The sequence below is a fragment of the Limulus polyphemus genome, unplaced genomic scaffold (genome assembly GCF_000517525.1).
Source record: "Limulus polyphemus unplaced genomic scaffold, Limulus_polyphemus-2.1.2 Scaffold6269, whole genome shotgun sequence".
Lineage (NCBI taxonomy): Eukaryota > Metazoa > Arthropoda > Merostomata > Xiphosura > Limulidae > Limulus > Limulus polyphemus.
The window spans coordinates 20,971-46,680 of record NW_013671879.1 but is presented as its reverse complement, the minus strand read 5'-3'; the positions used below and the strand labels follow the sequence as shown (position 1 = coordinate 46,680).

At 34.3% G+C, this 25,710-nt stretch overlaps 1 protein-coding gene across 1 annotated transcript in view; it reads left to right on the top strand.

The window, feature by feature from the left end:
• Positions 1 to 2,356: 2,356 nt before the first annotated feature.
• Positions 2,357 to 25,710, top strand: part of LOC106473550 (cAMP-dependent protein kinase catalytic subunit-like) — a gene marked incomplete at its 3' end in the record, with an annotated part of 34,630 nt that continues 11,276 nt past the window's right edge. The window contains exons 1-5 of the mRNA XM_013934233.2: positions 2,357 to 2,699; positions 7,273 to 7,334; positions 10,047 to 10,175; positions 15,549 to 15,647; positions 25,431 to 25,513. Coding sequence (XP_013789687.2) covers positions 2,651 to 2,699; positions 7,273 to 7,334; positions 10,047 to 10,175; positions 15,549 to 15,647; positions 25,431 to 25,513 — 422 coding nt within the window. The remainder of the gene's footprint in view (positions 2,700 to 7,272; positions 7,335 to 10,046; positions 10,176 to 15,548; positions 15,648 to 25,430; positions 25,514 to 25,710) is intronic.

Here is a 25,710-nt window from a genome sequence, read left to right as displayed (position 1 = left end):
TTATTAACTGAGATATCACCAAACATACCAGTGTTTATATTAACTGAGATATCACGAAACATTTATACCGGTGTTTATATTAACTGAAATATCACCAAACATTTATACCTGTGTGTTTATTAACTGAGATATCACCAAACATACCAGTGTTTATATTAACTGAGATATCACGAAATATTTATACCAGTGTTTATATTAACTGAAATATCACCAAACATTTATACCGGTGTTTATATTAACTGAAATATCACCAAACATTTATACCTGTGTGTTTATTAACTGAAATATCACCAAACATACCAGTGTTTATATTAACTGAAGTATCACCAAACATTTATACCAGTGTTTATATTAACTGAAATATCACCAAACATTTATACCGGTGTTTATATTAACTGAAATATCACTAAACATACCAGTGTTTATATTGACTGAGATATCACCAAACATTTATACCGGTGTTTATATTAACTGAAATATCACCAAACATTTATACCTGTGTGTATGAACTGAGACATGACCAAATATACCTGCGGTGTTTAACTGAAATATCACCAAACATTTATACCTGTGTGTTTATTAACTGAGATATCACCAAACATACCAGTGTTTATATTAACTGAGATATAACCAAATATTTATACCGGTGTTTATATTAATTGAAATATCACTAAACATTTATACCTGTGTATTTATTAACTGAAATATCACCAAACATTTATACCTGTGTGTTTATTAACTGAGATATCACCACACATTTATACCTGTGTGTTTATTAACTGAGATATCACCAAACATTTATACCAGTGTTATATTAACTGAGATATCACCAAACATTTATAACGGTGTTTATATTAACTGACACACCAGTTATTTTGATCCGTGAAAGAAGCTTTTGTATCTGATCTTTGGGATAGTGCCTCCAACAGAAGCCCAATTTTGGACACATTAACCACAAAATTGCGTTGAGTTCGTCAGCCTCACATATGAGTAAGGCGGCTGATGAAACACCCCTATTTTTTCCAAAACCACTGTCAGATATAGAGATTGTCAGCTTTTATTTGTACGTGTAAGTCAACACATCTCAGTCCACTCCCTTCTCCCCCACTTTTTGATTCTCTCCGCCGCCTTTGTTAAGCCTACTTTCTATTCATGCATTGCTTTACCACACACGAAGAGAGTGTCAAATCTCAAATTATCGAATTTGTTTTTATACCATTCACAACTGGTGGGGCCTAAATATTGTATCATATTAAATAATGTTGTAGCTTTGTGCTTAATTACAAACAGACAAAACATAACATAACAGTTGTGAATGGTATAAAAACAAATTCGATAATTTGAGATTTGACACTGTCTTCGTGTGTGGTAAAGCATGGTGACAAAACATGACAATGGGCAGTCCGTGCTTTGTCCACCACGGGTATCGAAACCCGGATTCTAGCGTTGTAAGTCCGCAGACACGCCACTGTTTTGTCTGTCACAATACATGGTCTAAAGAATTGACCGAAAATAAGGATTTTGTAAAAATCATTCATATTCTATGTAAAACCACGTAAGGACCCCTAGCAGTGATAACTAGGATTAATTGCAATATTTATGGTATTTGTGGTTATGTTATTCGTATGTGATCGGAGTTTAATGCATAAATAGCTCAGAAAAATATGTTTAAAATGCTGACGTGTGTGTGTGTGTTTGTATGCGAGAATGTGGGTCATTCCCGTTAATAGTTCTAGAGATAATTCATATGTTTGTTATCGTTTTTTTTATATATTTTATATACATAGCATCATTTGTTTGTTTGTTTGAAGTTAAACACAAAGCTCCACAATGGGTTATCTGTGCTCTACCCACGACGGGTATCGAAACCCGGTTTCTAGCGTTATAAGTCCGCAGACTGAGGGGCATACCATTATTTAGAAACTGCACAAGTTGGCTTTTTTTTGCAAACTCATTTTGTGGATGAGTGTGCGCGACCTCAGTTATTGCTAGCACATCAAACTCACAATTTTATTAGTGTATATCTTAAGGCTAATTTTTTCAAAGAGCTGAAAATGAAACTAAAACGTATATGTTTTAAGTAGAACTTCAATTACTTTATATAACGAAAACTGCATGATGTCGCAGGGCAAATAATGTTTTTAATTCAAATAGTTTGCTTAACTGGTGATCCTATTACGACAATCACATACTTTGATTCTAAAACATTTTATATATATAATCATAACAATGTTAACTGTAATATATTTTTCTACGTTTTCCTACGACGTAACATGCACGTAAGCAAGCTGTCGTCGGCCCAATTTCGATAATTTGACGTACAGCTCTAACGTAACAATGGTAAATCTTTTGCCGATCTCGAACGCTTTCAGATTACGTATTGTAATATACTTCAAATGCACCAGTCGCCATTTTGCCAGACGAGTTTTTTTATATAGACAAAATAGTACAATGACGTAAAATAACAAGGATTGAAACAGTTTTAAGCGCTAATTCGGGTTTGGATCTTTTTTGAATACGAATTTGTGATCGAGTAAATATCAGCCGGTAGAAGGTTTGTACCATGTCAGATCCTGGGGGTCTAAAACAGTAAGGAACGTGTGTAGCGAAAATTACGTTCACACTTTCCTCCAGAGGTTGATTTTGAACCATGGGAAATACAGCCGTTTCTACTAAAAAAGAACACGTTACCGAAAGTGGTAAGGTCATGAATCTGATCCTCGATTTTTCATACTTTCCTCACTGATGGTGATAATATTTAAGTTTTATCCCTGTGAAAATAAAAAATTACAACATAAGTCAGAGTCATAATAATAATATTATTATTAATGGAAAATATTGCAGCCCGTTGGACAAAATAACTAATAATAAGTACTGGTATTAATACCACTTTCAATTATAATAATAATAGTTTATAAATATAATCAGTATAGGTCTATGTTGCTCTATGTTATGTAAAAGTAAAAGTCTGAGTTTAAGAAAAGCTCTACTACTACTAGTACTATATTACTTCATGTTCATCAAATTGTAAAATATATCATTTTTAATTATACCATACCATGAGGCTAGATCAGAGGTTGGGGAGATTCAGCTGTTCATCAGACATCTAATGATGTGTATTAATACAAGACACCTGTATTATGATGAGTAAAAGACATTACAAACACCATGTAAATAATTGCAGGTCATCAAAATAAGAGACCTGGTCTTTTTCTGTGGTTTTGCAAGAAGCTGGGATTAATGCTTTTCTATTTTTTTTTTTTTTCTTGTCAAAATGCTTAATTTTCCAAATAGTGAGAGAAGAATCATATTGTCTTGGGTTTGTTTAAACTTTAATGGGTTATTAATTAAGTTCTGAGTATGGATTTATCCACCAACCAGAATTTAAGAAGGCTGTAATCACTCTCATATTTGAGAATAACTGTTAGTAGTTATTGAAGCAATCAGGTTGTCATTTTGTGTCATATAAAGCTTTCTTAAAAAAAAAATAGTAAATGAAATTAATGTTTTAACAAAACCAGTGGTACACTTTGTTTTAAGTTAAAGTATAGTTTTATTCTATTGTTAGAAATCTGTATCCAGCTTCAAATATTTTACATCCTTTTGAAAGATAATCGTTATGTTTTCTAAATGTTAAATTGTTCAGTAGTTATGACTGACAAAACATGATTTAGTACATTAGTGATATAACATAAGGACAACAAGAGACCATTTGATCCCAAAATGTCAAATTATTGATTCCTCTCTTGTCGACAGCAAGTTCTTTCACGAGATAATCACCCTATTAAATAAAAAATAAATTACCTTAATTACCCAGCTCTAATCTTAAGCCATCAGAGCAGTGTATTGTTGCTAGTGGTATGGCAGATAGGATTTTAGATTGTGTATACAGATACATTTAATTTAATTCTAAAGAGGTCATAATTTCATTGTATAGGTCACTGGTTAGGCCTCATTTGGAGTATTGTGTTCAGTCTTGAGCTGCTTATCTTAGAAAGGACATTGAATTATTGGAAAGGGCTACTGGGATGGAAAGGTTGTCATATGAGGACCAGTTAAAATCTGTGTAATTGTTTCTTCCTGAAAAAGGAAGAGTTAAAGAGGATCTGATTGAAGGTTTCAAGATAGTATTGATACATCATCTTTTTTCATATTTAACAGTAAGACATGAGTACAGATATAAATTTTTGGCTGGATAGGAGTCAGCTTCAGCTTAGACAGTTTCACTTTTCTCAGAGGGTTGTTGACCTTTGCAATGGAATGCATTTAAATATTGTGGATGTTTAAGGGAAGATCCAATAAATATTGAAATGTTCAGAGCTGGATACCATTGATTTTTCTTTCTTCTATATTTTTAAGTGGATGGGGTAGCCTTGATGGGCCAACAATCCCCTTGTTGTCTCTAAATGTTATGTTACATAGTAGCTTTCAAATGAATCCTTACCAATTAGTTAATGTCTTTTCTTAAATATGGAGACCAAAGTTAAACACGAGATTCTAAGTGAGAGTGAGACCTGATTGAAGATTCATCGAAAGATGTAACTCCCCTTTTTACTTTTAATCAACATGTTTATAAATACACTCTAAACTTATTTTAAATACTGACAATATAGCATTATCTTGATTGGCTTGTGTGACTGACTGTCATCTTGATTTGACAGTTATTCTGAATGATATTTTTATTCAAATAACAATAAATAACATCTAAGAACAACAAGGGGTCTGTTAGACCATCCACTAAAACTTAAAAAAAAAAACATCCTGGAAAACCAGAACTATTAATATAACATACCCAACCCTTTATAAATGACTTTGGTATTTGTATTTTTTAAACATTTTATTATACTTGTAGTTTTTATTCATATATGGGATGAGATGCAGATCTTTGCATTATTTTTTAAGCATGAAATTGAAATAATGATAAACTGTATCTGTATATTAACTAACAACTAGTAAGTTAACTTGTATATGGTTTCTCTATTTTTGATTGGTGAATGTAAAGTAAACAGATCCATTAGCTATAAGTCTGACACAGACAATGTTTCAAGTTTCTTTATTTTATAAACTTTGTATTTTACACAGTTGACAGAAAATCTTCCATATGTGTGTGTTATAAAGCAACAAATATCACTTGTAGAAAGAACCCTTTCATCATTTGTACATATAGTAAAGTAATATTGTGGTACAGTACATTCAAGTTTGCTATACTTGTACATATGTGTTGTATCTTCAGTTACACTTAAGCTTGTACACGTGCTCGTGCTCAAATAACCACTGTAGATTTCAGTGTGTATGAATAGAAATTTCAGATATGCCTTTTTCGTTCAAATGAATAATTTTTAAGACAATGAATACTTTGTATTATATTGTAAGGACTAGTGATGAAAGTATATATCAAGTGTTAGTGCCTGATTTTAGTGAATAAAAGTATTGTTAAAATTAAAGTAGTACAAGCGTTTTTTTTTTTTTGTTTGTTTAGTGTACTTTGAAATTTGTATAGTTGAGATGAGGAATTCCTGGTGTCTTAAGTAACATTTCAAAATTTTGTAGATGACATTTTTGGATTTATGCTAAGTTTACTGATTCTATGTTAGACTCATGTACTAGTTTTTTAACCTTTTGAGAATACATGTTTCATTAACATTTAATAAAAATTAGAGTTGGAGAAAGAACTTCCCAGTTTATAGATGTGTCCTTACTTGAATTTATATTATTATCATATTACTAACATCTTTGTATGTAAAATCATATTCTTAAATAGAATTTAAATGGTGCTACTATAGTGTGCGGTCTACACAGATATTTACACTATAGCGTGTGGTCTATACAGATATTTACACTATAGTGTGCGGTCTATACAGATATTTACACTATAGTGTGCATTCTACACAGATATTTACACTATAGCGTGCAGTCTACACAGATATTTACACTATAGCGTGCAGTCTACACAGATATTTACACTAGCGTGGGGTCTACATAGATATTTACACTATAGCGTGCAGTCTACACAGATATTTACCACTATAGCATGCAGTCTACACAGATATTTCCACTATAGTGTGCGGTCTGCACAGATATTTACACTAGCGTGGGGTCTACATAGATATTTACACTATAGCGTGCAGTCTACACAGATATTTACCCTATAGTGTGCGGTCTACACAGATATTTACACTATAGCATGCAGTCTACACAGATATTTCCACTATAGCGTGCAGTCTACACAGATATTTACACTAGCGTGGGGTCTACATAGATATTTACACTATAGCGTGCGATCTACACAGATATTTACACTATAGCATGTGATCTACACAGATACTATCATCATCACCGTTTTAACTTTTTTTTATTTGCAATTGGAGCCATTTATTATAAATAATGATTTTAAACTAATAAAGTATCTTACAAAATACCATTACATAATGTTTCTGGGGCAAATATAATTGGAATGAAATAAATTCCAACAATTATAACCTAAATTTGGGTAGATATAAATTGCTTAGCAAGAAATTATGTTTTAGTGAATCATTAAGACTGTGATGATGATGATGATGATTGTATCTGTGTAGACCGCACGCTATAGTAACACCATTTAAATCATATTGTTCGCTTAATAAGCTGTAGCAAAGAATAGAGGAAATTAGTTGTGTATTTAAGAAATTCATTGATAATGTTATTAATGCTATAGGTGCCCACGTAGTGGCATTATTAAGAGTTAAAAGATTTGATTATTTTACAGCACTGAAGCAGGTTGTTTGATTGTCTACATATACTAAGTAATATCTTCTTATCAGAGTGAGCTATGCACATATATCAAAACCATAAATCAATCTGCCATAAATGTAGTTAATACTTTTCGTACATATCTACTTATCAATATTAAAATTTATTGTTTCATCATATAATAAAGCATGATATAGAATAACAAATTAAAATAAAATAAATTTAATTATATTCAATAAAATAAACAAAATGGTATACCTTACTTACAGAACCCACAAACACTAGTTCTCTTCTTTAACCATAGTCGCTAATGTTTATTTATTTCAGTGGAAACTTGATCTGTCTCTAACGACACACTTTACCAAAGAAACTTTCTATGGCACCTGTACTATATAACAGCCTAACTGTTCAGTGTCTGTTTCCACATGAAGAAACTTGCCAACATTTAATGAGTATTGTGACATACTACACTCTCACTGTTTATGTATTTCTCTAATCGGCTAATACTTTATTGTATTATTTATTGTACCCTTTCTTTTTCAGTTGAAAAATTTCTAGCAGATGCCAAAGAACAGTTCGAAACCAAATGGAATAATCCAAGCAAGGTATGGAAGTACATGTATACGTATGAAGCAGATATGAATATCATATATATATATATATATATATATATATATCAAAATGTTATATGGTATTCATATTCAAGGTGGCCATGAACACGTGAAAGTCAGGGAGTTTAAAAATATTTCTCCAAGTCTTAAGAAATCACATCAGTAGTGACTGGGGACAGATAAATTAAGTGGATTGTTTTGTAGAGTGGTTAGATGGGAGAAGGTGCAGTAAGGTTATTAATCATGTCCATCTGAAAATGGATCCTTATTATATAAATATATATACATGTGTTGTTAGTAATAAAGCCAAATAGAATATTATATTAAAAGTAAAAAGAGTTAGTTATCTTTATACAAATCACTAGTTAGGCCTCATTTGATATACTGTGTACAGTTTTGATCTCCTTATCTAAGAAAGGATATTGAGTTACTGGAGAAGGTTCATGGTAGGGCTACTAGGATTATTCCAGGGATAGAAAGGTTATCTGACAAGGATCGGATAAGATCTCTTAACTCATTTCCACAGTGAAAACAAGGTAAGAAGTGATTTTGTTGAAGTTTATTAGATTGTCTGGGGATTGATAGAACTAGGGCATCTAATTCTTATGTACTACATGCTGAAGATAATGAATGAATGGTCACAAGATTTCCAAAAGACATTTTAATCTCTCGTTAAGATAGTTTTATTTTTCTGACAGACAGTTTGCTGTCAGAAATAGTGAAGGCAACTACTTTCCAAGATTTTAAAAGGAAAATCAATGATTTTCCAAAAAGTAAAGGATAGGTTTCAATTTTTACTTTTCCTGAGGATTGGTGTGCAAGGACAGCTTTGAAAAACCAAATAGTTCAGTGTTGTCAATAGGTTATCTTATGTTAAAGTAAATAAAAAGTATTATCTTCCCTTTCTTATTATCCCAAAACCTGTATACACACACACACACATTGTATTTTTATATTACCGTGGTCTGTCACTCTAGTGATAATTATTTAAGTCATTACATTTGATAATAAGGCTAGATTTATTATTCGTTTCCAAATAATAATAGTACATTTTATTGTCTACCATCAATTTGTAAATCCTTTTTGAAGATCATTTTCATAGTATTCTAGTTTAAACTAAGTACATTCTGAACTTTTTTTTTATCCCATGTATTTGTGAACAGTAAACACTAAAAAAATCTAGAATTTTCCCTGGAAAGTCAGGGAAAAACTTTTTAGGCTGTAGCCACCCTGATTTTTATTTTGTTCTTTTTAATTTATGTCAGCAGTTTAGTACAAATGAAATATAGGACATTTAGCCTGTAAACCTAGAGGTTAAATGTTTGCTTCATTTGATCCACTTAACACAATTTTTCACTTACCGAGGAAGTAAAAGATTAAAATATATCGAAGCTAAATCTCTTACAACAAAATGAGATCTTAATGAATGTTTGTTTCTTGTAAGTGAAACAGTTTAAGTATCTGTAACTTGTGCCACATCTCACTTGGTAAACCCATTATGAATGTCACTTAGCAGGGAAGGAGTTAAGCTAACTGAATTACACCATATACGTATCTAGATGAATCAGTTATGAATGTCACTTGCTAGTCACTTAGCAGGGAAGGAGTTAAGCTAACTGAATTACACCATATACGTATCTAGATGAATCAGTTATGAATGTCACTTGCTAGTCACTTAGCAGGGAGGGAGTTAAGCTAACTGAATTACACCATATACATATCTAGATGAATCTGTTGTGAATGTCACTTGCAAGTCACTTTGCATGGAAAGAGTTAAGCTAATTAAATTATGCCACACACAGCTAAATGGATCCCACATGAATGTCACTTGCTAGTCACTTAGCAGGGAAGGAGTTAAGCTAACTGAATTATACCATATACTTATCTAGATGAATCAGTTATGAATGTCACTTGCTAGTCACTTGACAGGGAAAGAGTTGAGCTCGCTAAATTATGCCACACACAGCTAAATGGATCCCACACGAATGTTACTTGCAAGTTGCAAGACACTTAAGCCTTCTATTAAAGGACTAATTAAATAAGGTAATTGCACATATGTGTATGTATATTTTTTTTTTTATGAAACAAAAATATCAGATTAACAAAACTTGTACCATGATCAGCTGAAAACATCACTTTGGAGCAATGCCAGCTCTCAACAGGTCAGGTGATAGAGATTGCCAAGAAGTAAATCTTTATATAACTGTTAATAAAAGATCATTATACTTTTTAACTTTATGATAAAGTTATCTGGTAAGGTGATCAGACACAAACCCTGCTCTGGACTTAAAGAATTTAAAGATGTACATATGTCAAGAGTTTCCAAGCATATATTTTGATTATGAACATGTAAAATGATCTTGTATTGTATATGATATTAGCTTGATTGTGTATCAAAGGATGTAAATCATCCTACTATGTAAGAAATAAACAACTTTAAATTATTGTAGTATACCTGTAAAACTAATATAATATTAGAGACTATTTACATTGCAACATGTGAATGTAAATAAAAAAAACACTCATACAGGTGTATAGCAGAATATAAGAATAAATTAAGAAGTTTCAATAAAGAAATGGAAATCATAGCTTGTAGCGTAAATTATGGAATTGGAATGCATGGTGATTGTTTTTATTTCCATCTAAAGAAACACATGTTCTTTATCTGTGCCAAGTTTTGCTAAAAGTCATCTTTTGTTTCATCAGGATACGGCATGTTTGGATGACTTTGAAAGAATCAAAACATTAGGAACAGGTTCTTTTGGAAGAGTGATGCTTGTTCAGCATAAAATTGAACAAGAATATTATGCAATGAAAATTCTGGACAAGCAAAAGGTAGGTTTTTGGGAAAGAGTTAAATTTATATCATCTTTTGATTCTTATTTTGTGTAACTTACAAACAAAAATATTAATTCAGAAATGATCCACTTACCTCTCTTCATGCAGTATGTATTTTGTGTGATTGCTATTGAGATTTTGTGCACACCACTATCCTTGAGCTATCTTTCACTTAAATCATATTTTGTCGTGAATTGTGCTGGTAGATGATGTAATCATGTGAAAATGGCCCTCCACCACATTTTCCATGTGCAGTAGATCTTCATAAACACTTGCACTTGAAGTTAACTTTGTTTGCAGGAGATGCTACCACCTTCCTTCCCACTTCTCAATTACTAAGCCCAACTCTGAGGTTGACATCTGTTGCCTGGTTTTGTTTGCTGTTGAGGGACACATAATTTTTCTCTCTTTGCTGATTGTGTTGAGTTTGTACTACAGTTTCAGTTAATCCTGTGTCCTGTGTTTCTTCATAATACATATTTCATACTTTCCTGCTGTTGTTTTATTTTATCCCCCTTTACCTGGTTTTTGTATCCATGCTGATATATTCTTGTCTCGGTATCATTCCCACTCCTTCCTGCCTCATCCATCTAGTTCATTAATTCTTTAACATGGTTATTGTTGCTTTCCATCTGCTTTCTTGGATCCTCAATCCCTGGAATCCCTTCTATCTGCTTGAAAGTTGACCCCTCTGTCTCTAGTATCCCTTACCAGGGCTTACTTCTGTCTTTGCTCTCACCTTGCTTTATTCATTCACTGTCTGTTTTTTCTTATCTTCTATCTGAGGCCCTAAACCATAATCCAGATAGTTTTTCTGTGGTATTTCCAGTGTGTTATTTTTCATACCTAAGCCAGGATCTCATAATTTGCTCTGTCTCTTCTCATATGGTTTCTATGTAGCTGACATCTATTCAAACATGACAACTTTTTCTCTGTCTTTCATTTTCCTGAGTCTTCTCTTTGTGTCTTGTTCCATTCTTTTGCCACAAGATTTTTGGGTTATTCCTCTCACCTTGGAGTTTTGAGCAGAAGCTGCTTTCCATCAGCTTTCACTCACTTATGTACACTCCAATTTTTCCATGTCTGTACATTGTTACATTTCTTAGCCCATGTACCCTCATCCTTCTTCACATTTCCTCTTTCTGCTCCTTTACTTTCTGGAATGTCAGCTTTTGTCTGTCCTGTTAGTGACTACATCTCTTTACACCTGGCTGGCTCAGGTCCTATACAAGGGGGCACTTCTTTTCTAACCTGTGAATTCACTTCATAACCAACCATTGGGTTGCTCAGGTTCTTGCCCACTGTCTCTCTCTTCACTTCTTTTTTCTTACCCTTTACCCTTGTTTTTCCTTCACCTTCTGATTGTAATACCTCCACCATCTCCAGAATACAATGTTGGAACTTTTGGTTTGGAATGCAGTGTAAAGAATTACTTGCTCCCCTCTGAGTTACTATTCCCATCTCTTATTTGTCCCCAAGAATACTGGGGTCTGACATTCCCTCATTGTACATCCTTGCTATACCACTTCTAATGATTTTCTAGTTTTATATGAAGGATTTCTTCATTGTAATAGGTTGTTTTCAACAGCCTGTGGATGAAGATGGTCCATGTCTTGGATGCCTTTTCTTCACATTCCAATAATCCTGACATCATAACATTTTCTTTGGTTTGTCGACCATGATAAGGTATACCAATTTTTGTCTCAACCTTTTAGCATTGATTTTGCTCTTAATATCTTCAGCTAAGTCTTGGGGCTTTTGTTCTCCACATTCTACTGTTTCAGTCTTCATTTCCATTTTTTTCTGAATATTTGGCTAGTTTTTGCTTCTGCTTGGTAGATATTCTCTTTAATCCCTTTTCCTCTGATAAGCTGATCATCTGGTATGCTTGGTCTTTTATTTTCTTGGTTGTTCCTGCCTCTGACTATAGATGATCCATCTTGGGGTCATTTTCATTTCACACCTCATTCAGGCTCATGCTCCATTTCAGCAATGTGTCATGGAGTGTCCAGTCACCTCAGCTCTTTTGGCCCATAATCTCACAGCTGGTTGCTTGGGCTGTGGATTTTTTTTTGTCTCAACAATGTTCTATGACTTGTTGGTAACACCTTATTGGCCAGCTAGGTCTTGGTTTCCTCTTCTCCACCATTTGGGATCTTAGGCACCTTTTCTTCTTCTTCCAACATCTTGATTCCTATTGCTTCAACATTCTACATCAGTCTTTCATCCAGGAAAGTCGTTTCTTTGTCATCACATGTAAAATTGTCTGTTCCTTACTTGACAGGCAGATTCTTATATTGTTTTACCCTTTTTTTTCACCCCTCAGCTCATCCTTTCACTCTCTGTGTTCCCTGACGCAAGTGGCATTTTTATCACCATTTGTCAATCAGACATGCCTCTGTGCCATCTGTCAACCATCATTTAGAGTCCTTTACCAGGCTGTTTGACAAGAGGTTGTCAGTCTACATCAAGGTTGGATGTCATGTAGCTTTTTCACTGTGGTTCCATCTTTTATTCCCCTGTCATTCTACCTTGTTACAGTCCTTCCTTTGTCCTTCTTTCTCCTCTTTTACTTCATTTGTCTGAATGAGACATATTTGTGGTTCTTTACATTCTCTGCCAGACCCCATTTGAAATTTTGACACTTGTTTCCTTCTTTCAACTTTTCTTGAAGGCTTCTTTCCTTCTGACTTAAGATTGTTGCTGTTCAGATGTTTATGCCTTATATGTCTCTTTTACTCTCTTCCACAAATCTTACTTCCTTTTTTCCTAGCCACTCTTTTCTCCTGTTTATTTTCTGGTCCACAACAATTGTTCTGATCCTGGTGATCTGGTGTTGCTTGACATGCTCACCTCCCTTTTGAGATGCGTGCTGTGTGACCCCCTCCTTATCCGATAATCTTTAGTTCATTACTTACTCTGGCTTCGCTCTTTCAACAACCATTGGGTGAGATCTTACAGCCAGGGAAATAGACAATGCCCAACACACACCTTTCTCATCTTCTGGCTATTTAATCTCCATCTATACTACTTCTCTAGTGATCATTCTTCAGTCTATTCACCAATTCTAACCCTTTTCAGATGCTCCTCCACCATAGTGGAGAAGTTTGGCTCACTTTGTTTCATTGCAGAGTTTGAAAGAGTGTAGTTAGTTTTGCTGACAATAGGTGACACGACAGTAGTATTGCAAAAGGCCTACTTGCAGCAAAACATTTTGGAAAGGAGCTGGTAGGCCATCAATTGGAGATCCACATGATGCTCAGAGATAGTAAAACATGGAACAACACCGTTCACTGAAACCATTCGTGACTGTAGGGTTTGTAATGAAAGGAATGCAAGAGCAGGAGGTGTGTGCAAATATGGAACTTTGCATGATAGCACACGACTGACATATGAAGGAAATTGCCACTGCACCCATTTTATGTGCAGTCATTGTAGAGTATACTTGTGTCTCAACAAAAAATATAGAAACTGGTTTGAACTTTATCATACACATAGACAATACTGATTGTGAGCAATTGTTGCTCTATTTGCTACAAGTACCTCACTATTCATATTATGTTATGTTACTAAGTTCAGAGTCACTGTTTGTTCTGTTGCACTGGATGGCAACAAAATCTCATAAATATTCAGTCTTGAAAGAGTTAATGGCGTAAGTACCTCATTTATTTTTTTACCAATTTTTTGTAATAGTCTCATCCTTACCTCAGTACTCATTCAGTGTACGATATTGCTTCACAGGGTATATTTACTTTTCTAAAACTGAATCTAGTCAAGGGTAATGAAAAGTGATAAGCTCATCGGTCCTGGTTCCTATGAGTCCACTGTTGAGATGGGGATTTTCTGGTGGTATATATAACTCTCTGTTCATTCCAGACCATAACTTCCATTGATTATCATGGAAAATGCCAGTACAGAGTGAGTGCCTGCCCACTTCCCTGACATGTGCATTCTAGCTTTTCAAAATAGGTTTTGTTGTAATCCATTGCACTTTCTCCAGTAAAAGAACTTGGCAGTGGTTAGGTACAATTGGGTCCAGGTATCTTTTCAAAGCCTTCCCAGTGTGAATCACCTCTGATCTTTGAGTGGAGAATGGGAGGCCCTTGCCATTCCAAGTTTCTAGGTGCTGGGGGAAGGGGTTTACATGGAGATTTCCTCACCAACTGTGTGATCCCTCCAGAGAGACTGAGTAGGCAACATGATGCAGTAGGAACTAGGTTAGGGGTGTTCATGTCAGTGTTTTGCAGGTTAGCTCCTATTCTGTTTTATGCCAATTCTTCGGTGGCTTTGACCAGCCAGATGGGATAAAGTGTTCTCCTCGGGAACCAGGAAGGGACCTTAGTACCTGCTCCTGTATATATGTTGAACAAATTGTATAACAGAATACATACCAAATTGTACAATCTGATTATTTCCCTAGCTACACTACATTGTACGTCCATATGACTTGTTATGTGCAAAATCTTGATTGATCATATATTTTTCCTGCCCATCTCTGTGTCATATTGGCTGATTTTGGACTTCCTCCTTTCATACTTCGATATGAACAAAAAGTACACACTGCCTGAGAAAGATACCATCTGCTTTGAATGTTGTCCCTCTATTAAGCTTTTGTTATTGGGTGTCAAGCTCCATGAGCTTTCCTTTTCTGATGGAAAGGGAGCTCATCTAGGTTGTTTTCGTTTACACTGATCCCTCCACCATATTGATATGGGATTCTAGTTATTATGTGCAGAGAGGTACGTAGATTGTTTAGGAAGTTAATGTTTTCCATACCTGAAAATGTATTTCCTATATCTACCTCTGTACATCTTCTGACCCTTGTTCCTCCCCACCACTGGTGCACATTATTCTTCTCTCATCGAAGATCGAAGTTAATGTTGAGTAAGAGTACTTATGTGGATGTGTCACCCTCCTGTTGGTGGAGGGCTGTTGTTGCATGATGATTACATAATGTACTAGTGCAGTTAACATCAAAACACATGATTTAAAAGGCAGATAGTTCAAGGCTAGTGCCATTCACAAGATTTCAATGGCAGGTGGATGAGAAATAGCTATTGCGAGCAGAGATGTAAGTTATATCTATTGGAAATATATTTTCATGTAAGAAAAATGTTAACACTTGTAATATTTCTACCTGTTTGTTTTGTTGTCATTTAAAATATAGTGTGTTATTGTAACAATTAAAACATAATGTTTGTTTTGCTATATTTTTGTACTTATTACTCTCATAGATTGGAATATGTTGCAAAGAAGAATTCCACAAATAGTAATTGCAAGGAAAGGGTATCCTTTTCTTAAACAAATTATATTTAGGAATTGGTATGAAAGTGATTTTTAACATTAGGTTTTAATCTTTGTTGGAAACAGGTTGTAAAGCTAAAACAAGTTGAACATACTCTAAATGAGAAGAAGATTTTGCAAGCTATTGACTTCCCATTCCTTGTAAAGCTGGAATTTCATTTTAAGGTAAGAAAGTAGCATTAGTTATGTGTGTGTGTGAGGGTAGCATGAATTCAATATAAGTCTCAAATCACTCCCAGTAGTTTATAAAGATGTCATTTAGGTATAGGTAGATTTAAGTTTGATATTAGCTACACTTAATCATTTATATTTTTCATAATTGTAAAATTTATTTTCTACTGACACCATGCATGCAAGCACATGTTAAGGCTTTTTTTTAAACTATTGTTGTAATGTGTTCTATCACCAGGCGAGTTCTTTTACAATACTTGGTAAAAATAATGCAAATTCACTTTAAGTAATGATAAAATAATTTATTTCGTTAATAAGTGAGTAACATTTGATACAGGCTTTGTTTACTTGTAGATGTAATTTCTGATACAGTGGTACAAATAAAATTTATCAGAACTTTAAAAATCTAATCATAAATGCACTAACACTCACTGTCTAACTGGCACTGAACCAACTTGATCATTGATTATTCATTAATATATTGCTTCACTGATTGAATAACTAAGTCACTGAATCTAATATTTATATTGTACCCTCATTTCTACATACTGCATTTAATTTTTAGACTCTACAGAGAAATTTTGTGAACTTTCTAGATATTACATCATGTGCCTTCTAGTGAACAAACATCTAAATTAAAATATCTAAAATATAGTCTACAACACTGCCCTTTTCTGGATTTTGAAGTCCCTTGAATAACCCTAATCTATAATAATAAGGGGGGGGGCGCACACCTGGGTATTATTACTGATCTACATGCACGTGCGTGCACATCTTTTTATGAGGCAAGCTAGCAAAAAAACCATATAGAAATGCGACTACTATAGCTCCAAAAATAAAGAACCCAGAAACCTGAAATTTTGCACCCATACTAAGTAAACCCTGAGGGGGTGCACTTGGGTATTTCTTATCCAAATGCATGCACTTGCGCATCTTTTTAATGAAGCAGGCTAGTGAAAAACCACATAGAAAAGAAGTGGTTCCTTATATTACAAATAGAAATCACAGACAGACATGTGTATGTGTGCATATCTGTGTATGTGTGACTGCCATAGCTCCAAGAGGAAAGAACCTAGAAACCTAAAATTTTGCACCCATACTAAGAGGACCTTGAAGTTGTGCAATTGGGTAGTATTACTTATCCATGTGTGTGCATGCAGGCACATGTGCATCTTTTATGAGGCAAGCTAGCAAAAAATCACATAGAAAAGAACTGTGACTGCCATAGCTCCAAAAAGAAAGAACCTAGAAACCTGAAATTTTGCACCCATACTAAGTAAACCCTGAGGGGGTGCACCTGGGTATTTCTTATCCAAATGCATGCACTTGTGCATCTTTTTAATGAGGCAAGCTAGTGAAAAACCATATAAAAAAGAAGTGGTTCCTTATGTAACAACTTCTAATATATAGAAAAGCCAGTGTATTTTGATAACAATACATTCCAGCAATGGCTTTTATCTCATGTTGCTTAGCAACAAAAGTATATAAGTTATATTTTTATGCTAAAATGGCTTCAGAATACATTCACTATCAATCTAATAACCTGAGCAATGCTGGGTATTTTCACTAGTATACAAATAAAACAGTACACAAAACTGTCCATTCACAAAGTCTTTTTGGTGGTTTTCTTCTCAGAAGTTATGGCATGCAGATGAGATCACCCCATGTCCCTTATTGTCACATGCTGTCCTCTCAATGAGGGAGTCTTCTCTAGGTAGGTGGTGGAACAAACCCACTGGTGGTTCTATCCTCAGTGATCCCCTGGCCAGGAACTTTGGGCTGTTCCATATATTGACTTTCCATAGGCAAATTCTCCTCTTAAATTACCCAGCTCACTGTTCTCTGACTAACATACTTCCAAAGAAGATTATGTTGGATGTCTGTTGGTTGGACTGCTTGTCTTTCTGGATTCTGTAAATGATATAATTTATTATCCTCAGTACAACTTTCTAACATCTGCTTAAATAAGGAGTTCTTCTTCTCTTATAACCAGGATTGTACAACCATACCATGTCACCTTTTCTGAGGTAAAGTCATGGTGTTCTGTAGTCTGTACATATTTCATGCATGACTCTGCTGAGTGTGAGTAGAGAAGGTCTAATGGCAGTTTAAGTTTTTATCAAATATCAGTGATGATGGTATGTTGCATTTAGCTTCATGTACTGCCATTCGATAATTCATTTACAACACTAGAATCTGGGTTTCGTTACCAGTGGTGGTCAGAGTACAGATAGCCCATTGTGTAGCTTTGTGCTTAATTACAAACAAACAAACAATCGATAATTCATAAGTAGCGATAGAATATCTTGATTGTATATTTTCTGTTGTTCATCCAAATAAATGACTAATTGTTTTCAAAATGGGCTGTTTTCTTGGTATTTTTTATTCCAAGGATTTGACACATTTCTGCAAACAAAGCCGATTCATAGTTCTATCCCTGATCTAAGTTCCATAGGCATCCAAAATCTTGAAATTAATTCATTGACGAATTTCCTTGCAAGAATTTTTTACTTCCTGGTTAGAAACAGTGTATGCTTCTGACCATTCGGTGAAACAGTCCATCACAACTGCAATGTATTTATTACCACTGTTTACTTTGTGGTAGAGGATCAAGCACATCACAGCAATTCTCTCAGATGGTGCTGTAACTACCCTTGCAATTTTTGTTTCTCTTATAACACACTTAACATGATTTAACCCAATTCTATCCAGATTCCCAACACCAAACCGATTAAAATCGTTCCATTACTCCCTCTAGTGTCTTCTTAACACCCAAGCATCCAGCTGTTGAAAGGTTGTGAAGGTGAGAGAGCTTTAGAATGTAGAGTGTGTGGAATTACCAACTACAGTCACACTTTCTGTATTCTGACATCTTTCAGTTTCTGAAATAATAAACGTTCTTGTAGGATTTGTTCTGCATTATCCTTGATCCATGAATAATTGGTTTCAGACTCATATTTGTTGCTTGATCATCTTTCAGTTGAGTAGTGGACCACATTAGTCCTTCATTACCAATTGTGGATGTCCCATCCTGAATTATACTTTATTGTACTACAGGCTGGTAGACGTTGCTGTCTTGTGCTTTCCTCTTTTCACAGTGTTTACATTCTTTATTAACACATGGTTTTTGGGATAATGCATAAACATTTCCATGGTTCCATACAGGGTGATTCACAGTGTTAAAATTGTACTCCTGAATTTTCTAGAGCCATTTTTGCTATCTGGCTTACTAGATTGTGAGTATTTACCAACAACTTTAGTGCTACATGATCAGTCCATAGAATAAACTTTTGTCCATATAGGTAATGATGGAAATAGCCTAGGGTTGGAACAACACTTTCTGAGTTGTATAATACTTCATTTCTGCAATATTAATTGCCTTGTATAGTATGTAATCACATGTTCTTTTCCATGTTGTTCTTACAATAACATTCCTCGTAGTATAAAATCACTGCTATCTTTATCAAAAATGAGTGGATCTTCAAGAGTTTGGTATGTTAATACAGGAGTAGTGGTTAATTCTTCTTTTTATGTGTTGAATAGATGGTTAACAGCGAGTGGTCCAACAAAACTTTTGTATGGCCCAATTACTAGATGTAAATTTATTGTTAATAATTTCTGGTATACGTACTTCATTTGTTGATGGTACATTAACTACTCTCCTTGTTATCGTGATAAGATCTGGTGCGGAAATTGTCATGTAGTGCACAGGAACTTCCTGATCATAGACTATGAAGCTAGCTTAATTTCACATCTATATCTTTGGATGAAGTCAGTTTTCAGTAAGCACTCTTCCTCAATGTCAATTATCCACACATCATGAGTGAGGCATAGAGAAGTTTTCTAGAGTAAGGGTAACTTCCAACTTTCCTCTTGCTGAAACTTTATGTCCACTTGCTGTTCTCATTAATTCATCTTTTTTTTTTTCTGGAGGAAATTTCCCACCTGTCATTAACAAATCAGGTTGAACCATTGTAGCTGTAGAACCAATATCAATCAACTTACTACAAAACTTCCCATCAATAAATCCGTGGACTGATAGACTTGTTTCTTTAAATAATGAATCTGTTATCTCACTTGGCACAGATAGAGTATTCTCAGTTGAACCTCATCCCATACGTCTAGCTATTTTATGTTTTCCGATGTCTGATTAGCTCTTTGTTGAACCTTTAATTTGGCTGGGTGATCGGACTCTTTCATAGGGAATAGTCTCTTTGACTTATTAACAGTTGTTGATTCCTTACAGTCTAAGCTGTAATGGTCATGATTCCCACACTTATATCAGTTTTGTTTTTCTGAGAACCTTTGAGGAAGTTTTTATTCTCTACAGGCCTTTGTGTACAGTTTGGTGCATTTGTTTTTGTAAGGTACACTTGAAACACCTGTTGTCTTGTGGTTTATTTCCATTATTCTGTAAGACTAGTTGTGTAACTAATACTTTCAATTCTTTTAGACTATTGTCAGTGGTTATGGATCCAAACCATGTCACATGACGTGGTCAGAGTATTTTCCTGCCCTTTTCAAAATGTCTTTTTTTTTTTATCAAAAATAATTAAACTTTCAATGAATTTGGGGTGTTTTTTGACCTTATCACATGAGTTCGTGAAGAATTATTCTACGAGTATCCTGCTACAGTTTTGACACAAAGACTGATTCCCTGTCATGAATATACGCTCTGCAGATGTCTGTTCATCCCATTCATGCAGCTGTCATAACACACTTTAGAAAAATACACGAAAATAATGTAAAAATGCCTTCAAAAGAGTGAAATTGTAAATGAAAACATGCCAAAATATCAAAGATTCAGTATGTTTGAGTATGTACAAATTCCGAAGGTAAGTCTGTTATTTGTATATTTTAATTGGGTTGATTGATTACCTTTTTTAATTGTACTTGTCTCTTTTGATGAAGTGGCAGTCTGCTGTTTCAAAATTTAAAGAACATGTTGAAAAATCTCCTGTACATAAGGATGCATATTATCATATGTGAAATTTTTTTAGGATGTCATAGGAAAATAAACTGGTGCTAATAATTGTGCAGTTAAACTGCAGTTGTAAGCGACTCATTGAATGCAATTACATTAAGCTAAAGCCAATATTAGATAATTTATTTTCTCTGGTAAACAAAATATTGCCTTGAAAGGCCATTGTGATGATTCATCTCATTTGGACACTGATAAAAATTCTGGGAATTTTCAAGTTTTACTTTAATTTCATTGTAAATCTGGTGATCAGGTTTTAAAAGAACACTTCAATAGTTGCATCAAAAATGTCTTGTACTGCTCAAAATGAACTAATATACAAAAGAAATTGGTTTCAGACATGAAGGTAAATCAGATATTCTCTGTGCTTGCTGGTGAAGCTTAGGACACCACCAACCCTGAGCAAATTCCACTTGTTATCCATCATGTGGTTGAAAACAGCCAGATTCAAGACATATTTATTCAGTTAGTACATTGCAAAAGTGGTAGATCTGGTGAAACAATTGCAGATTTAATTTTGAAGACTATTAAAGATCTTGGTTTAGATATGAATGACTGTTGGGGTCAGTGCTATGCAAATCCAAGAACAGTATCCTGAAGCATTCACAAATTAAACTTCTATGTTGTAAGATCCAGTACTAGCCAAAAAGTTAAGAATATGCTTACTACTCTTAATACTCTGTCGTGTTTCTTTAGCTTCTCTCCTAAACAACAGGCATTGTTGACAAAGCTAGTGAAAGAACTTTGTCTCTAAAGTAAGCACAAGAAGATACTCATTATATGCAAAACCAGGTGGATACAGTGCCTTGATGTTATAGAGGTGTGGTCATCAGTATATGTGAGCTAGTAATTGAAACTTGATGAAATTAGGAGAATCGAAGATAAACATTGTAACAGTGAGTCGACTGTAAATGCAGATGAACTACACCATTCCATCACTGAGTTCCAGTTTATCATTGCATTCACATATTCATATACACAAGAGAAGTTACTGGCTTTACTAGTGGACTGAAATACAAACTGCAGTATGCTGACCACGATGTTGTGTCTGTAAGTTTGTTGATATTGTTAAGAATGCTGCTGAGAATGTTAGGTCTAACATAGAGGCAGAAAGTTCTGTCTGGTATCAGCAAGCTACCTCAATGGTGGAAAAGCTTGATATGAATATTACAACACCCTGGACTAGCAGAAGAGTACTACAGAGGAGTGATCGCAATACCCCTGCTGGATCACCTTATCCAGGAATTTAGTGCGCTGTTTTATTCTGGACAGAATGAAGTTCTTAGTGGTTTAACTGTTATGCCAAAACACACATGAAAAGTGAAGCCACTTGTAAAGTCCCATTTTTTTGCAACAAATATAAGAAATTCTTGCCATCACCATCTGCGTTACCTGCTGAAATGCTAGTTTGGGAGTCATTTGGCAACAAAGTGTTAAAAGTGGTGACAAAATTTTCCAATATCTGTGCAGCTTTGATTATCATGGCAGCCATTCCAGTTATCACACATCAGTGCGAATGATCCATTTCTGCTCTGCACCACCTGAAAAACTGTGTCACAGGAGCAACTAAATGGACAGGCCCTATTAAGTTCACATTATGACTTGAACATAAATCTAAATCAAATGATTGATGAATTTGTAAAGAGAAGTCCCAGAAAAATGGCTTTGATGGACATTCTGAAATAAGTTATGTGTTTTAAGGTGAATATTCAAAGAGTTGAGTGTATACTACTACAAGTATTGACTCACCTAATTATGTGGTTTTTGTTTGACAGTTATCAGTGTTACCTTATTCATATGTGATCAAATTATAAGAATGGTTCTGATAACTTTTTATATTTTTTCAAATGTATAGTTCCAGAAGAATTTGGTGTTTTGTTTTGTACATATATACTGTCTATGGTTATAGGGTTGTGTAGGAATGTTTTTCTGGTGCTGAAATTAATAAGTTGGCTAAGCTTATTTGAAGTGTTTTGGTTTGTTTGGAATTTCGAGCAAAGCTACACGAGGGCTATCTGTACTAACCATCCCTAATTTAGCAGTGAAAGACTAGATGGAAGGCAGCAACTCATCACCACCCACTGCCAACTCTTGGGCTACTCTTTTACCAATGAATAGTGGGATTGATTGTCACATTATAACCCCCACACAGCTGAAAGGGCAAGCATGAGTAGACATAGGAAGTTTTAGATCTTTAATAGACTGCAAATGCCCATTGAAAGAAAAGAAGACAAGGTTTTAAGCTTCTGTATTGAGGCCTTCTTCGGCATAGAAGCCGAAACATTTTATCCTTTTCCTTCAGCAAGCAGTTGCAGCCCATTAAAGTTTTCAAACCTTCCATTAAAGATTTACACTTACTTTTCTTCAGCATGATTCTCATATCCTAATCTGATATGGTATCTGTAAATTATTGACATGCCAACGAATTCACCATTTCACATGGAGCTTCTGGGTAAGATAATTGGATAAGCCTTTACAAATCTTCTGCAAGTTCAACTGATATCTCTCTCATTTTTTTTTCTCCATACCTTTTTCCAGAACTTTACTTCAGAAACCTGTTGGATAAAGCAGTTACCAATGCTTGACAGTGGTTACATCTCTCAAATGGAAGATTACTTAATATTGTTGAAGCTATTTCTTTTATAAATGGGCAGCAAGATGAATAGCTTGTTGATCACTCTGGAAATTATTTCAAACTGACCCTGATATATCTCTTATGGTACCTTTCTTTCATAGTCCATTGGCTTCTGGATTGGGTGTCATTGCTGAACTGGCCAGCTAATTCTGGAACTTAATTTGTTGGTGTCAGGTTGTTGAAAAAAAATAGTTGGTGTAAGTGAATAATTAGTTATGTGTAATAAAGATTTATGGTAATATAAACACTGGTGACCTCAACTTCCAGAAATTTTCAATTGCTTAAAAGTACATCCACATGACTGAATATTATCTGGTTACATTTTCTTTCTATTATACAATGTATGTACACAAGTTTAGTGTATATTCAATTTTTTAATTTCATTTTAATAGCAAAACAATAGAGTAAAACTTGGATTATCCTCTTGAGAACCAGAAAATTATATTTTAAGATTATCTCAAACCCAATAATTATTACATGGTGCTAGATATAATAATAATAATAATGTAGATTCCTACTTGTTCAATAGAATGCCCTCTGTAAGATACAGTAGGTTTCAATGAACAACTTCTACATGTGTTCTTTCAGATAAGTCTTGATGGCTAGGTCTCGCAAGGTGATACCAATTAACTGTTAAAGCTAAACCTGGTTTTCAATTCACGATAACACGGAAGGTCATCAGATAATGTATTCTGATAACTTGATGTACCTAGAAAGTACTTGTTAAGTCCTGGCAAACTCAATTTTTTGTTCTCCAGAGAAATAGAAATAAAACTTCACAAGTGTAACAGCCTACCGCTTGTAATTCAAATTGTAACTCACAAAAATGTTGTACAATGATTTAACTAAATCATTTCATATTAGCAGTCTCTCAGTTACATGCAGTAACAAGCCTTTTGAAGTGATTGAACAATTATTAAGAACGTTATTTCAATGTTGCCATTCTCCGGCACTTGACACTTATCTATATTATGATCAGTTACCCCAAACAAATTGTTGAAACTGCAAGGGAGTATCTAATACATTTTTCATGATGCTTCTAGTAAAGTATTTTGAGACTTGTACCCCTCAGTTAAGAGAAAATTCATTTTGTGGTTCAGAATATTCAACAAGTCTCTTAATGAATTTACGTAGTACTCGTAACTTACATGAATGTATTTGCACTATTTATGTGGCAATAGTATTGCGTATGCATGATACTGACATTAGCAACAGCATCCTGCTAAGTTTCTAACGATGGTGGACCTCTCTAATTGGAGTGAAAATGGACATTATCTTGATGTAGAGAATATAAGTAGTAAGGACAATCATACAATTTTTTTTTTTATGGAATGAGGAGAAGTCAGAAGAATTAGATACTGTACAATATGGAAACCTGTTTTTATATTTATTTGAAAAAGCAAAAGAAAACATTGGTAAGACATCTAATAAACTGTACAAGAAATCTTGTAAATTTCTAAGATAGCTGTAAACATGAAAATTTACTGTGAGATAGCTTATAATTTTGATTCCGGTTACTACTGCTAGTAAAGCATCCTAGACAAATTAATACACCACAGCAGTGCATGCCCTTACATCCTCACCAATGCTATCATAGTTGATTCACATGCATCACACAATAATAATGAGGATTCCATTTTAATAAAGTTACCACTATTCTTTTGGCTGCAGCTGGTAAAGCATTACTTTGTATCTGAGAGGTCCAGGGTTCAGTCCTGCTCACAGGAGATCCAAAAATCAGATTACAGCACTGCTATCTATCATTTGTAAAACTTGTGAAATTATCGAAAAATATATTTATTTTTTTTTGTTATAATCTTAGAATGTAATATGTCTTGGAAAATAGGTTACTTTTTTTTGTGAGGTCAGAGGCCAACTTTGAAGGGCATTGCTTGGTAAATCGTACATCTTGTGACAAATACAAAATTATACAAGTATCGTGTATCGGGGGAAAAATAAAAATTTGGAGTAAAGTGATTAGTTATCGTGGTCTAACCTATCTCACATCAGCTTACTCTTGGCTTTTATGGTCAGTTTCAGCAGAAAAGGAAACAGGGTATTGCAGAGTAATTGGTGTTGATGACCTGAAGCAAACTGAAATTTTTGTCTGTTCTTATTGTTCATTAGTTTGATAAATGTATGTTATAATTCATACTTACAGGATAATTCCAATCTCTACATGGTACTGCCTTATGTGCAAGGAGGAGAGATGTTTTCACATTTAAGAAAAGTGGGAAGATTCAGGTAAAAACAAGAAATAATTTTTTATTTCTAATTGTTTATTTTTTCATTTGTTTTGTTTAATTTTTTCTCAGAACAATTCTGATTTATATGTTGTTATTGAGTGTATCTGGAAAGAAAACATTCTCACAGTTATACAGAGAGATGTGCTGTTTTTTTATTGTTTCTTCTTCCAAACACTTTTCAGTTAACTGCGTTTT